Raw genomic sequence first — 15857 nt, 5'->3', positions numbered from 1 at the left:
TGGCAGGATCTGACTCCTGCCCTCCCTGGAGGTTCCCTGTGCCTTTGGAGCTCCTGCTGCAAGGACAGGTGGACAGAGCCGTGCAGGGCCTGGGACTCGGGGGCACCGGACCCACTGGCTTCCCAGGGCCTGACTCTGAGGGAAAAGTCCAACCCTCCTTCCCAGCCCGGGGCAAACCAAAGCAGGGGACCACTGTAGAAACGTGTCCGGGAATCCTTGGACGACAGAGTCGCACTGGATCCTCTGGGCTGGGAAACAGAAGCCGCTGCCATCAGGGAGCAAACTGGAGGACGTCTCACAGGCAGATAGGGTTTTCCTTCCCCTTAGGGCCCAGGTCCTTAAAGATGGCCCGGATAGAGAGTTCCCCATTTCCTGCTGACGTCCGGGAAAATGTGGTGCTTTTTACGCTATTTAAGCCTGGGCCACACTTCAGAGTAATTCCTAGCACAACCCCAGGCCTCGCCCCTGCCCCAGCTCAGTCCTGCACCAGCAAGGGAAAGCTGTGGGGTTGGAAGTCGGGTGAGCGTCAGTCATCTCGGACGGCCCTCTTGCTCCTTCCTCCTTGGGTTTCTGCAGACAAAGCTGCAGCCCCACCTTCTGCCGTCAGGGCCCAGGACGCTCGGGCATGTGGCTGGCCCAGGTGTACTTGTGTCTCACACACGAAGTGACGGGGACGCTCAGTCTTGGGCTGTGAAAAGCCATCATTTCCAAATGAATGAATAATTCGTACATTGTTGTGAGGGGGAGGGGCCAGTTTCTCTTTGTTGTGAGAGGACGTGATGTGCTCTTAGGTTTTTATGGCCTTTAATCTCATTTTCCTATCTACTGAGTAGCAGAGCCCTCACCGAGACTGGCATTAATGAGCAGATGATTAGGGAGCTGGTGTTAATTATATTCTCCTGACAGAGCAGGCCCTCGCCTGCAATTGCTAGAAATACAGTTAAAACCTTGGCTTGCCGTGCCGTTTCATCAAAAAGAAGCAGGGTCCCAAGTTTGGTTTGCATCAAGAACCATCTAAATAAGTTAACAGCAGGCACTTGAACTTGTGCAAGGATCGTTCTACTGCAGCAGGGGCCCTCGATGGCATGGTCGAAGGGGGAGCAGCGGTGGCCCCGTCAGGGGGGCCGTGATAGCTGGGACAGCAGCCACTGCGAACTTAGTCTTCCCAGTGCAGGTGACAGAGCGAGCGCGCTGGGTACTGGTGGCCAGAAGCCCCGCTGTCTTGCCCAGACTCTGCCACTTGTGTCCCGTGTGATGCCAAGTCTGTCACAGCCCCTCGGACCCTAGTCTCTTGGTCTTAAAAGAAGCTGCTGTGTGTCCTCACTGTGGCACAGGGCTTTGTTAGAAGGAGAAGACCAGGATGATACAGCCACTTTGGAAAATAAGTTGGCAGCTGCTTCTATGGGAAGCATAGTCAAACACGTATCGGATAAATGAAGAATTGGTCTCCTGGCTACACCCGATAAGTGGAAATGCATGTTCGCATGAATTGTAGACAGATGTTGGTGGCAGTGTTATTCACCATCATCAGACTGAACACGCACACACAGCAGCAGGGGATGTCAGACTAAGTGTGGAACATCCTTGTAATGAAATACTACTCAGCAAGGAAAATGAAGGAATGAGGAATACCTGCAACAGTGTGACAAGTCTCAGGCAAACCTTGACACCGAGTGTCAAGAAGCCAGATGCAAAAGAGCACATACCCTCATCTGACCCCACTTACGTGAACACCTGGAGAGGGTCATTTCAATAGAGAGTCCAAAAGCAGACCAGGGGTCACCTGGAATCAGGGGTGGCACTGGGAGCTGCCTGCCAGGAGGCACAGAGAATTTGAGGGAGTGATGGAAAAATTCTGTACCTTCAGTGTGGTGCCAGTTGCCCAAGCGTGTACATGTGTTCAAACTCAGTGAACTGTGTGCTTAAAACAGATACATTTTTATTGAGAACAACTGGCTTTGAGCAATAAACACATAGGGCTTAGCCCAGGGGTAATTTAGACTGTACCCCTAGCTGAGAGTCTCCACTGAGGGGTTTTCCAGCCAGCCGCTGGGTGGTTTCTGCAGATAGAACGTGGGAGTCGTCATGGAGCGCCTTGGTCTCGCGTATTAACTGAAGTCGTGAGAGCGCTTTAGTGCCAGGCACTGTTCTAATTGCTTTGCAGAAATGAGTTCATCTTAGGAGACAGTTTGGGACCCTGCAAAGCACTATATAAATCTAAGTGACGGTAATTCCTACACCTTGTAGGAGATTTTAAGTTTTTACTTTTGAAATTTTATGTTTGAGACATAAAAACCGTTCATATTTATGGGCACCATGTGATACATGAATACACTGTGTAATGTTCAAATCAGGGTAAAAGTATCTACTCCCTCAATCATTTTTTTTAGAAAAATACACAGTGCATTGGCATTATCTGTAGTTACCCCACCGTGCAGTAGAACACCTGAATTTCTTACTCCTAACTGTAATGGAGAACCCATTACTTAGCCCCTCCCCCTGCCCTCTCAGCTTCTTCTCACCCCCTTTCTGCTCTCGACTCCTACGAGAGCAGCACATGTGGACTCTGCTAAGGAGCGACATCCCAGAATCCCTTTCTTCCTGTGCCTGGCTTCTTCCACTTAACACCCTCCACTCCATGTTGTTGCGCAAGACAAGATTCCAACCTTTTCGTGGTTGAAGGGTACTCTATTGTGTATGTGTACCCCTTTTCTTTCTCCATTCCTCAGCTGATAGACACTTAGGTTGTCTGTAGTTCTTGGCTGCTAATTACATTTTCTGAAGGAGAGTCAAATGTGCCAAGTCAGTCTTCAGTGTAAAAAAGTACAAGCGGCAGTGCCGCGGCTCACTAGGCTAATCCTCCGCCTTGCGGCGCCGGCACACCAGGTTCTAGACCCGGTCGGGGCGCCAGATTCTGTCCTGGTTGCTCCTCTTCGAGTCCAGCTCTCTGCTATGGCCCAGGAGTGCAGTGGAGGATGGCCCAAGAGCTTGGGCCCTGCACCCCATGGGAGACCAGGAGAAGCACCTGGCTCCTGCCTTCGGATCAGTGTGGTGTGTTGGCCACAGCGCGCCGGCCGCGGCGGCCATTGGAGGGTGAACCAACGGCAAAGGAAGACCTTTCTCTCTGTCTCTCTCACTGTCCACTCTGCCTGTAAAAAAAAAAAAAAAAAAAAAAAAAAAAAAAAAAAAAAAGTACAAGCAGCGTTAGCACAGACCTAGCTGGACTCTCCAGCCGTGCAGGTCCAGAGGCTGGGGAGGAAGCCCATGAACCTGACAATGGAGGAGACTCTTGGTGTTGGCAGAGAACCTGGAAATTCTCCCCTGTGGCTCTCAGGATGTAACCTACACACATGTAACACACAGGGCCTGGGCACTTTGCAGAGGAGCTTCAGGAAATTCAGGGGAAATGGAATTCAGAGATGTTTATCTTGGTGCAAAAGATATCTGAGGGCCATGCATAGTGTTTACAATATAATAGGCATACCCATGAATGTTTAAAGACCCCTTCTACATGTCAGTAGCTTTGGGAAAGAGATGGCTTGTCCGCTGCAATCCTTGTCAGCGGTAGTCAGCCAGCGTTTGTGTATTTGATGGGCCAGGCAGGTGCACTTGGTCCTCAGCGCTGACAGCAGTGGTCTCTGGGTGGCTAACAGTGACCGTGATTACCACTCGCATTATCAGGAACCCATCTTGCAGAACAGGAAACCAAACCCACGAGGGGCCGTTCCTTTCCCACTCTGCCACCCCATCTCTCATGCTTCTTCCCAAGTCCCTGAAGTCTGGGGGCTTCTGAGCTGGAGTTCTAAAGAATGAGTTCCCAAGGAATCACGGCAAATGGGCAGTTCAGAGAACACCAGAGGTTCTACCGTTAATCCACTATTCAGGATGTATTGCTGCCTTTTTAATGAGAGCAGTTGGAGCATTCTAGACAGGTGAAGAGAGCAGACTGGGACATAGGACCCCTTCCCCAGTGTTCTCAGACAGGAAAAACAACATTAAATGAATGTTGAGATCAATCTGGAAGAGGGAAGAAGTCACTGGCAGGCAGCCCCGCTGGAAGAGGAGGGTGATGGGCTTACCTTGGAGCTGTGCACACTCCTGGGGCTCTGTCCTTTTTCCACCCCAGCAGTGTGGCCCGTATCAGACGTCACAAACCTTCTGTTGCCCCAAAGGTGGCAGGCCTGACAGCTGACCTGGAATAACTAAGGACATCATTTAAAACCCAAAACCAAAACCCCCTGCATTTATCCAGAAGCAGGGTGTGGGTGGTGCGGCTGCTGCCGAGGGCAACGCTGGGGTTGGGCTTTCTCCCAGCTGCTTTGACCCCTCCACCACCTGGAGTGGCCCTCAGCGAGGGGTTTCCACCCATTGAGCCCCATGCAGGAGGGAGGGAGGGAAGGACCTGCTTGTGTCTGTGCCCAGAGCAGAGCCAGTCTGGGAGCCTGGCCAGCCTCAACCAAGACATTCAGCCTCTCCCGGCCTCTCTTGCCTTTGTTTAAAGCAGAGGGCAGCCCGCCAGCTCACATTCCCAGGTCCCTGCTGTTCTGTGGCCAGTCCTCCCTGTCCCCCTACACACGGCCGCTCCACCCCACCCCATGAGGTCCCCTGAGCCCATGGTGCACGCTGACCTCATGCTCTGTGTCTTTCCCCAGTGTGCACCAAGGGCCAGGTGGTGAGTGGCCAGTACCGAATGCTCGCCAAGCACGGGGGCTACGTGTGGCTGGAGACACAGGGGACCGTCATCTACAACCCGCGCAACCTGCAGCCCCAGTGCATCATGTGTGTCAACTACGTCCTGAGGTGAGCAGGGGGGCCGGGGGCCCAGCTCCTCACCCTGAGGGAGGTGGCCCTGCCGGGGGCTCATGGCAGCATGAGTCCTCGCAACCAAGGGGGCTGCCTGGGACCTTCTACCCCTTTCCCCTTGTCTGTCATTCATGCCGGGGCTCTGACCCCGACGAGGGGCAGACGGCCCACAGCTGGCACTTAGTAACAAATGTTTTTGGAATGGGGAAAAAGGGAAGAGACCCGCTCCCGCTTTCGGGAACACAGATGTGCCACCCCGCTTCTTGGCGCCTGGGGAGAAGGCCTCACTAGGGCGGAACAAAGAACAGCTAAGGAAAAGGGTTTTGCTGGAAAAGCTGGGCGATCTGACTGGCGCTCTTGTCCCGCCAGCGAGATCGAGAAGAACGACGTGGTGTTCTCCATGGACCAGACCGAGTCCCTGTTCAAGCCGCACCTGATGACCATGAACAGCATCTTTGACAGCAGTGGCGAGGTGGCTGTGTCCGAGAAGAGTGACTTCCTGTTCACCAAGCTGAAGGAGGAGCCGGAGGAGCTGGCCCAGCTGGCCCCCACGGCTGGCGATGCCATCATCTCTCTGGATTTTGGTGGGTGCTTTTCAGCTGGCCCACGGAGGCATCTCAGCACGTGCTGGGGAAGTTCTCACCCCAGCTGCGGCGTCTCCTTAGCCAGACCTACCTGGGCCCCGCCCCAAGTCATGGCCATCACCCACTAGTAGGCAGGCTCTGCTGGGCACCAGAGTCCCCCGGGAGCCCCTGCCTGTAAGTCCACCCCAAGTTTGCATTCGTCAAATGCTAAACAAGGCCAGATTATGGGTCGCTGCCCTCCTAAAAGCGCTGAGGGTCTAAGCCTAGAGGGAGGGAAAGGCGGGGGACCTGCTCCAAGACACTGTCCCAGAAGGAGGGCGGACCCCCACCTGGGCCTTGAAGGGAAGATTGCCTGTTAGCCGGAGGGCCAAGCTGGAACAGCGTCAGGAGGGGTCATTCCAGAAACACGGGGGGAGAGCAGATCCAGGCCCAGGAGTAGGTGCTCAGATGCACGACTTCCTTAAAGCAGGCACCTGTTCTGCTGCAGTGCTGTGACCCCCTGCCGTTCTCAGCCCCCCACCCCCACCCGGGGAGCAACCCTGAACTGTGCTGGGGCAGCTCCCACCTGCAGCCTGCTGCCGCCATTCCCAGCCCTTGCAGGCATGTTCTTGAGACGCCTTGAAATCCTCGTTCCGTGGCAGAGCCAAGGCAAATGGCCCAAATGCCCCCTTGTAACTTCCTTGGGTTGTTCTTTGGGGAAGAGTGGCTCCTACTATGGTCACTGAAAATGCAAAAGGCATAGCCCGTCATCCCAGCTGAGCCCCAGGGTGCCGAGGGCCCAACCCCAGGCCAACTTCTCCCGCCCCTTTGTGCAACTCTTGGGTTTCCTCCCTGGCGGGAGAGGTGTGGATCGTTCACCAACCAGGCCCTTGTCTCTGCAGGGAGTCAGAGCTTCGAGGACTCTTCTGCCTACAGCAAGGCCATCCTGCCCCCGGGCCAGCCATGGGCTGCAGAGATGAGGACCCACGGCGCCCTGAGCGAGGCTGGGAGCCTGCCCGCCTTCACCGTGCCGCAGGTGGCCGCCCCGGGGAGCACCACCCCCAGCGCCAGCAGCAGCAGCAGCTGCTCCACAGTGAGTCCTCAGCCCCTCTGTCCCTCGAGTGTGGGTGGGCTCCTGCTTCCGGTTGCTGCAGATGGCTGAGGGCAGAGTCCAGTGAGAGCTGCTCGGAGTGGCAGTGACTTGGCCCCATTGAAGCTCGCTCCTTGGAGAGTCTTGAGCTAATGTGCTCAGCTCCTAAGTCACAGCCCCGGGGCACACGCTCGTCCGGTGGGGTGGGGGGGGCCTCGGGGAGCCGAGTGCCATGTCCTTGACTTGCTCCCCCAGCCCAGCAGCCCTGGAGACTACTACACCGCCCTGGAGGATGACCTGAAGATTGAAATGATCGAGAAGCTCTTTGCCATGGACACAGAGGCAAAGGACCAGTGCAGCGCCCAGGTGGGTGGCCCTGGAGCCCGAGGGGCAGCGTGGCAGGGGAGGATGCTTCACCGAGGCCCAGGAGGACACAGGACAGTGCAGCCAGTGGTCCCCTCTGCTTTTCCCACAGTGAATCCAGCACTTCCATTTCTGATTCTCAGCCTGTTTGTCTCCTACTTACTTGACTAGCTTTCTTGGAGCACATGAAAACCAAAATCCAGCACTGAAACCATCCTTGCAGGGAGCCCCACACTGAAAAAGCGTATCCAGAGGTCCAGAGTGTTTCTAACCAGAAGAGGCCGCCCCTCCCTTCACCAACACCGTCACATCGTGGTTTAAGGAACCATTTGAAATGCATTTGAAGATGACAACTGATTGGCACACTTGCATACCACGTTTTAGGAACATGTCAATCACACAGCCCAATATTCTTGCAAAAACCATGGAAGTGGCTGAGGGGGCGGGGTGCATGTTTCGTAAAACCCCAGGGAAGCTCCTCAGCGTGGGTCTTTAGCCTACCTGGCACAAAGTCCAAGTATTGCTGCCCTTCTGCCTCCCCCTCTCTCCTATCTGGCTTATTACTCGGTACTTAAGCCTAGCCATCTGCTCTGCTGGGTCACCCACTTGTCATCATCGCCCACATGTGCCTGTGAGCAGTCCCAGCGACGCACATATGGCACCGGGAAGCTTAGAGGCCATGGCTGAGGTTCTGCTACCGCTGGGGCTTGGCCGTCTACACAAACCCTGGGCACGTGGCAGGGCCCATGCGGGCAATAGGGACACGCTGTCCAGGGCTTGCCAGGAGCCATGGTGTGCACCACAGGCCCAAGCGTTGCAGGAGGACAGGGGGCACTCTGTGAAGAGGAAGGGCTTGGGCAGGTGGAAGGGAGAGAGTAGGCATTGTGGAGTGGTCGGGGAGGCCACAGCAGCACGGAGACTCGAGGTACACAGCCGGAAGGCCTTGTGCCCCGGCGTCCCAGGCCTTTGCTGCTGGGCCCGCGGCAGCCCTGGAGGTGCTTGCGACGAGTGGCTCAGGCAGAGCGCCCAGCTCCACCTCTCAGCCTGCGCTCTGCCCCTCCTTAGACGGACTTCAACGAGCTGGACCTGGAGACGCTGGCGCCCTACATCCCGATGGACGGGGAGGACTTCGAGCTGAGCCCCATCTGCCCCGAGGAGCCCCTCGTGCCCGAGAGCCCGCAGCCCACCCCCCAGCAGTGCTTCAGCACCATGACCACCATCTTCCAGCCGCTGGGCCCCACGGCCGCGCCCAGCCCCTTCCTGCTAGAGAAGTATCCACCACCACTTGAGGGCAAGAAGACAGAGCCCGAGCACCACCCCATGTCCTCCATCTTCTTTGATGCTGGGAGCAAGACAGCCCTGTCTCCGTGCTGTGGCCAGGCTTGCACCCCCCTGTCTTCCATGGGAGGCAGGTCCAACACCCAGTGGCCCCCGGATCCACCATTACATCTCGGGCCCACAGACTGGCCTGCTGGGAACCAGCACACGGAACCCTTGGGGGCATCGCCTTTGGGACCCCCAGTTGCCGTGCCCAACGTCTCCATGTTCAAGACGAGGTCAGTGGTTGGTGAGGGGTGAGGGGTTGGGACTCAGCTATATCAGCAGGAGCCAGGCAGGCACCCCCCTGAACTCTGGGAGGATAAACAGCACCCTGTGCTCCATTAGCTGCCCCTTCCACAGCTGGAGAGGAGTAGCTGGGCGGGGGGGGATGGGGCTTGAACCCTGGTATCTCTCTTAGGACCACCCGGGGGGTGCATCCCCTGAACCAGAGAACATGGGAAGTTGTGGGAGTGACAGCTTTCTTAGTTCTCTCCTGCAGACCGTGGTTGAGGAAAGCAATGCCTTCCCCTCCCTTCATGCCCTTCAGGGTTCCCCAACAAGCTCGCTTCAAGGAGTTGAGAGCCCACTGGGTGCAGTCTCAGTGGTTGGGAGGTGTGGTGCCCAGGTCTGTCTTGGACTTTGGAGTACTCCACTGGGCAGGAGAGGCAGAAGCAGAACAAGCCCTCATACAGACCTGCGTCCCCTAGCGGGACAGCCTGGCCATGGCTGGCTTGGCAGGTGGTGCATGGTGGTGCATGGGGCTTGAACCATCCAGCCTCTCCCCGAGTCCAGAAAGCAGAGGAAGGCAGGGGGAGCTAGGGCTCGGCCCTCCTCTGCAAGTCTTTGCGGAGGCACCGAGAAGCCGGGGCTGCACCGCCTCACCCTGTACCGTCTCTGCCTGGCAGGTCTGCCAAGGGCTTCAGGCCCCAGGCCCCAGACGCAATGAGCCCGGCCGTGGTGGCCCTGTCCAGCAAGCTGAAGCTGAAGCGCCAGCTGGAATACGAGAAGCAAGCCTTCCAGGATGTGAGTGGGGTAGGGGAGGTGCATGGGCTGGCCAGGGCTGCGGGGGGACTGGGGTGTGGCCCTCAACCCCACCCTCTGCCCTGTGCATGCCCAGGGGGACCCGCCTGGCAGCAACGCTTCCCACTTGTGGAAACGGATGAAGAGCCTCCAGGGAGGGGGCTGCCCTCTGACGCCGGACAGGGGACTGGACGCTAACGGCCCCTCGGGTGAGCATGCTGGGGCCCCAGGGGGAGGGCTACCCCCCCCCCACCTCCCGGAGCCTTGGAATGGGGTAGACATCAGGAATCTCTGAGCACCTTCCGGGCAGGAAAGCGGGTGCTGGAGGCGTCCCAGCCTCTGCCCTCATGCTCGGCTTTGGCCTCGGGTCTTTCAGATGAGTTCATGCAAACCCCCGCCAGGGGCCTGGGGCAGCCCCTGAGACACCTGCCGCCACCACCATCCACCCTGAGCCCAGGGGACAACTGCAGCAGCGGACTCATCCCGCAGTGTTTCGCCCCCCAGTACCAGGACTACAACCTGCCTTTGGCTCACAAGATGTCAGGTGGGTGCTCAGGAATAGGCGCCCCATCCCAGGGTCTGAGGCGCGGGGAGGATGTGCGGGGCAGAGACCTGGAGCCTGGCTGCACCTCACCTCCACCCCGCCAAGGCGGGAGTCCCACGTTTGGAAGAGCATGAGAGGTTTGATACTTGCTTTCCTGGAGGGCAGCTCTCCCCAGGACAAGCCCCCTCTGCTTCCTTCCAGAACCTGCATGGTGCCAAGCACAAGCAGTCACTTGGCCACGCCTTGCCCAGGGAGCCTCCTTGCGGGGTCTGGCCCCCCCTTTCCACGGCTGCTTCTGTCACATCAGCCCTGCGGAGGGTCGGTACAGGGCGATCTAAGACTCAGAGAACCTAAAGGGAAAACTACAGACGAGGTCACCCCTAGAATCACGCTGTCCTGCAAACTGAAGCCCATAGGCTGCCAGACACAAGGGCGTGGCCAGGACAGAGGGGCACGGAGGAGTGGCAGCTCCTGGTCCCTTACGAGGCCACCCTGCGGGGTCTTTCACCTGACTGTACCGCCTCAAGCTGCCCACTAGCATAGAGGGAGCAGCACTCCCTGCCTCCTCCTCTTCCGCACCTCAGCCCCACGGGCCCCCTGCCAATTAAACCCTGTTCCAGGGCTTTCCCGCAGGCCCCCCTGGCAATAGCGCACACCCACCCCTCTTGCAGGCCTGGCAAGCCAGCTGCTCGGGCCCTCGTTTGAGCCCTACCTGCTGCCCGAACTGACCAGATATGACTGTGAGGTGAACGTTCCTGTGCCGGGAAGCTCCACGCTCCTGCAGGGCGGAGACCTGCTCAGGGCCCTGGACCAGGCCACCTGAGCCAGGGCCTCCTGCGGGGCCGGGGCCCAGCCCCGCCGACGCCGTCCCGCAGCGTCCCTCTCTACGGCTGTTTTTGCAACTAGGTATTTCTAACACCAGCACACCTTTTACGAGATGTACTTACCTGGCAGCTTTGCCCAGGTCACCACGCAGTGGCCTTCGAGACGCCCACTCTGCCATCCATCCTTTTTAAAAACACCATCGTGTTCACCTGCTCTGTTTTGCTGTCAAGGAAAACGTTCAGTTTTGTAAGATTTTTGCCTCCCTCCCTCCCCCCACCCCCTGACTTCTAATTTATATTCTCCGTAGCTGTCTGTCTCCCCCCCCCACCCCCACCCCGTCTCTACACTAACAGGTTCAGTGGCGGCTCGCGGTCCTCCAGGGACGGCGGCGGCTTCATTGGACTCAAAAGGTTTTCTGTTGTTGTTGCCAAAGAGACACAAATGATTTTGCTTTCTGCGCTTCCTCCACGCCCCCCACCCCCACCCCGAGCCCTCCTGTTTTCTTTTTCAAAACTAATCACTTTATGGGTAAAGTTCAGTCTTTCTGAAGCCAACCCCCTGCTGCGACTTGGAAAAACCAATGTGAAGGGTGAACTCGGACGCGTGGTTTCCTGCGAAAGTTACCCGGCGCGGCTCCTCCTGACCTCTGCGGTGTTTCCCCTCCATTCTGGCAGATTTTTTAATATTATTATTCAAAAAGCATAACTGAGGTTCTTTAAAAAAATTTATATCTGGGTGAAGTGTTTCTTATCATATATATGGGTACTTTGTGATATCTTAAAAACTTACAAACGGAACCCGGTTCATACAATCACCGTAAGACCTTTTGTAAGCTGTTTTCTCTTTCTCGGTGTTGCCAACACGGCAGGACTGTACGGTAGTGCCACAGGCCTGTACTAACCCTGCTAAAGCTCTCCCCCTGCCTCTCTCTCCCGTTGGCTTTGTGCTCTGCAACAGGCCACAGGGGTTGCGAACCACGTTCGTGGGGTGTTGGCCACCATCTCCCCTCCCTGTGTGTGTGTGCTGATCGCGCCCGCCAGGGTCTGACGGCACGTGCTGGGAGAACACTGACGGAGGGGGCGCTGTCACTCCTGAGGTTTTGTGGCTGGCCCTTCAAGTGCACTGAGCTACGTCACTTCCAAAGGCCTTGCATGCAGCACACTAGGATAGTTGCAGAAGTACTATGAAATGGTTTAGATGGGTACTCCCGTGAGTCAGGATTCAGAAATGGTGTAGTGACCTGGTGCACATCCTCCTGGCTCAGGGTCTTGGAGCTAGACTGAGAGGGCACCAAAGGGAGGGCAGTGGGTCCTGACCAGCCCCAGCTGGGTACCCCTCCAGCCTGCTGCAGGCAGGCGGCCTTGCAAGGCCTAGGTGCAACACCCCACTGCTGGCAAGCAGTAGGCAGAGCTCCAGGGCCAGCCCAAAGCCTCAGGCCCTTGCTGGGGTCTCCTTGTCACAGGAAGTGACGCGTATAGGTAGGAAGCACTGTGTATCTCACTGGGGAAGAAGAACAGCACCTTTTGGTTTTCAATGCCATCTCCATGGAACTCCTCTGTCGTGGGTACAATGAAGTTGCTAAAAAAGAAAAAAAATGCACACAAAGCCCATCAGACCAAGAATCTGGTAAGCCCAGACAGACTAACTGCCAATCACAGAAAGTTACTTACAAAAGAAACCTAAGTTCGATGAGGAACAGGCGCACGGCGGCAGAACTTGAAGGGTTCCTGAGAGGTCAGCGCTGGTATTTGATTTCCTGTGTGTGTTGCCTCAGCATTAAGGGCATTCTACCCTCGCAGTTGTACTAAGACACTCTGAAAAGTATCCCAAGCTTTGTATTAACCTTATCTGTCAATGTAATGATTTCATGAACATTATTATATTGTCAAATTCCTACTGACAACATTATAACTGTATGGGAGCTTAACTTTATAAAGAAATGTATTTTGACACTGATATCGTATTAAAGTATTCTGATCCTACACTGCTGGTGCCTCTTCCTTCCTGTGCATTTGTCATGGACTATGCAGTGGAAAGCAGTCTTGATTAAATAGTTTACACAGAGTGAACCTTACCACCCATCTTGCCCAGATGGTTGAAGCCAGCTGGCAGGCAGACTGGGGAAGGAAGGAACGACTAGAAGGACTGTCTGGTAACAGCCTAAAGGCTGCAGGTATTTCTCTGTCTGCCCCAGGGCCCTTTTTCATATCCCACGGGGAGCCCCAGGACAAAGAGATCCTGGGGTCTGCCTTCAGGAAGGGTGTGGAGCAGCTTGCGAGAGCCTGTTGCTGGTCTGCGCATGTCCACTCTGCACCTTCGGGGGGAGGCCCCAACAGGAAGAGGCAGCCAGGCTCTGGCTGTCAGAAGGGATTTCCATTCTCTTGGTGGCTGGGCTCAAGCAGGGCCTTCCCAGGGAGCACATGGACGGGAAAATCAGCCGTATCGGCCCGATACAGGTGGTGAAAGCCCAGAACTGGACACAGGCCTGGAGAGGCCTCTAATTCGCAGTTTGCTTTCCTAAACTGCATGTGCATCGGACCAGGCCGCTGCCGTCGCGGTGTAATGTGCAGGGTGTGGGGTGGGAGAGACCCGGCCACCTACCTTTGCCCACCATCTTGGAGTAAAAACTCCCCCTGTGCTTTTCTGAAGCTGTTCTGTGAGTGACATCTCAGCTTGTCCTTCAGAACACTGGCAAGTTCAAGTCTTAGGCCTGGAAGGGGGGGGTTACCGCAGGACCCCATCAACCTGGGTGGACTTGCATGGTCCACATTGCTATCCCCAGGCAAAACCCTTAGGCTGACCTTAACCATCTGAAGGCCAGGGGTAGGCAGGAGCTCCCAGCTCTGGCTTCCACGTCCAGTGGGCCAGCAAAGGGGAGCACACAAAGCGTGTTCAGGGAGCTCAGCTTCCCCAGAGCACCCAAGCGTGAGGCCTGAGGCCCAGGCAAGCCATCACCGCCCCATGTTTCATCTCTAGCGGTGAGGATCCTGGGTGAAATTGCACTGGTTTCCTGTTTAATGTCCACACCACAGGTGGCTTCAGAGTAGGCCAGCCCCATATGGCCAGGTCTGTAGGGGCAGAGAGCTGCCACTTGCTCAACCACTGGGATTCCACCTGACTCAAACTCTGCTCTCCTTTAGTTGGCAAACCCTGGCTGGGGCTGACACCTTCTCAGCATTGGCCTTGGTTGGCGGCCAGGAGGCCGTACCTGCTGGAAAAGGACCAGCGCTGCCCCGTCAGAACCGAGCAGGGCAGAAGTGAGCCTCACACAGCATGGTCTCTGCTGCACGTGCCACCTGGGGAGGAGAAAAGCTGGTTTTCCTGGAGTCATGACACAGACCCACCCCCTTTACGACACAGATTCACTTGCTTTACGACATGCAAGACTCAACCACCCAGTCTTCTTCCTTCCGACCCCTCCCTACCCTCTGCTTTGTGGGAAAACAGGACTTCTGCTGGGCGCCCGTGCATGCGTGGTCAGATCACGGTGGTACTTGCACCCAAGGCAGGGAGGTCCAGGGTCAGGGAGACATGACCTCAGGCCAACTCCTGGTGCCAAAAGGGGGCCTAGAAACGCCAGAGCCAACCCCATCGCTTATTCTTTCAACCTAAAGCCCACGGAAATGGTGGCTTGGCTGTGGCCACATAGTGCGTGACAGGGCTGGGGCAGAGCCCACGGGGGTGACATGGGGCCGGGGCGGGCCTCACCTAAGTGAGGTCAGCCCTTAGTTGCAGTTGTTCAGCGTTCAGGCCTCCTTCCCTGCAGCTGCCTCCCGCTTGTCTTTGTGACGTCCCTCAGGGCACTTTCGGTTCTTCTAGAAGGGTTACGATTGCAGCATCAGCCCATTTCTTTAAAATACTCCTCTGAACTCAGCGACCCCTGTGAGAACAGCATGGCCTCTCGGCGACCTCCGATGTCTCACTCGGGTCCTTCACTCCCACGCCGAGTCCTCCCAGGGCTCCAGAGAAAAGGGTTTGATGTCTACACGCCACCTGCTACATACACAATGCCAAATACAGTGATGTCTTGATCCTCTCCCTAAACACTGCAAACTGGTCCAGCAAGCATTGGGCAGCCTGGTGCACACGATGGAGGCCCCCAGCCCACCTTTCCCCCCAGGCCCAGCCTTGGAGACTGCTTCAGTGCCCCAGGGGTGCAGTTGTACTTGGCAAAGGGCCCCCATCATGGGTTCAGAGAGCCCAGTAATGGTAAATCAGGGTGGGAAAGATTTTTTTTCTACCCTGAGGCCATTTAGATTTTTATATCATTTGTGGGCCATACAAAATTATCAACTTAAAAATTAGCCTGGGGACAGGCATTGTGCCACAGCAGGTTAAGCCACTGCCTGCCACACGGGCATCCCATATGGGTGCTGGTTCGAGTCCCAGCTGCTCCAGTTCCAATCCAGCTCTTTGGTAATGCTCCTGGGAAAGCAGCAGACGATGGTCCAAGTCCTTGTGCCCCTGCACCCACGTGGGAGACCCAAATGGAGTTCCAGGCTCATGGCTTTGGCCTAGCTCAACCGTTGCAGCCATTTGGGGAGTGAACCAGTAGATGGAAGTACTCTCTCTCCTACTCTCTCTCCTCCCACAACTTTCCCTTTCAAATAAACTTTTAAACATTTTTTTAAATGAGCCTGCTATAGATATGTTGAATTCTGAGTCCCAACTGTGATTGCTTTGGCGGGGCCAAACCAAATGATTTTGCAAGCTTCTATGGCCCGTGGGTGGGATGTTCCCCACCCCAGGCTGTGGATGCAGAGGAGTACTTGGTTGTCTCAGGGTGGACCCCAATCCCCGTGGGAGTTTAGAGGAAGCCAGAAGTCAGCACAGGCCTCAGGAGTGGAGCAGCTCCCCACCAGGGCTGGGCAGGAAGAGGATCAGAGGGGAGAAGAGAGATGAAAGGCGTGGAGCCAGAGTGGGCAGCCCATGCAGGAGACCCTAGGAGCAAGCAGGATTGGGGCTGAGATGGAGGGGGAGGCACACAGGGCAGCCGGGCCATCAGTCAGACAGACCTGTGTTCAGATCCCAGCTGAACAACCTCACACAAGCCCCTCAGTGCCAGACAACCCGGGTTTGCTCTTCCGTATAATGGGTGCATCATAGCCCCTGCCTCAGAGGGTACCGGCTGGAGATGCAAACATGAGACGCACCAGTAGGCACCTGAAACCTGTGAGATGAGAGTGAGGATGGGGCAGAATGGAGGGCCTGAGATAGAGCCCTGGGCCACTCGGGTACCCAGGGGCGGTCAGTGGAGGAGCCAGCAACAGAGGTAGGAGAAACCCTTGGTGTGGAGTCCCACAAACCAAAAGAAGAGGAGCCTTCAGGA

General features: G+C 56.4%; 1 protein-coding gene across 1 annotated transcript in view; it reads left to right on the top strand.

The window, feature by feature from the left end:
* Nucleotides 1–12510, top strand: part of EPAS1 (endothelial PAS domain protein 1) — an 80657-nt gene extending 68147 nt beyond the window's left edge. The window contains exons 8-16 of the mRNA XM_008254453.4: nt 4653–4800; nt 5173–5387; nt 6269–6459; nt 6712–6822; nt 7885–8375; nt 9045–9162; nt 9257–9368; nt 9536–9703; nt 10375–12510. Of these exons, the coding sequence (XP_008252675.1) occupies nt 4653–4800; nt 5173–5387; nt 6269–6459; nt 6712–6822; nt 7885–8375; nt 9045–9162; nt 9257–9368; nt 9536–9703; nt 10375–10526 (1706 nt within the window). The 3' untranslated portion in view covers nt 10527–12510. The remainder of the gene's footprint in view (nt 1–4652; nt 4801–5172; nt 5388–6268; nt 6460–6711; nt 6823–7884; nt 8376–9044; nt 9163–9256; nt 9369–9535; nt 9704–10374) is intronic.
* The last annotated feature ends 3347 nt before the right edge of the window (nt 12511–15857 follow it).

This window comes from Oryctolagus cuniculus, chromosome 2 (assembly GCF_964237555.1).
Source record: "Oryctolagus cuniculus chromosome 2, mOryCun1.1, whole genome shotgun sequence".
Lineage (NCBI taxonomy): Eukaryota > Metazoa > Chordata > Mammalia > Lagomorpha > Leporidae > Oryctolagus > Oryctolagus cuniculus.
Note: the sequence above shows the minus strand (reverse complement) of the source record. Positions and strands in the feature narration are given on the sequence as shown.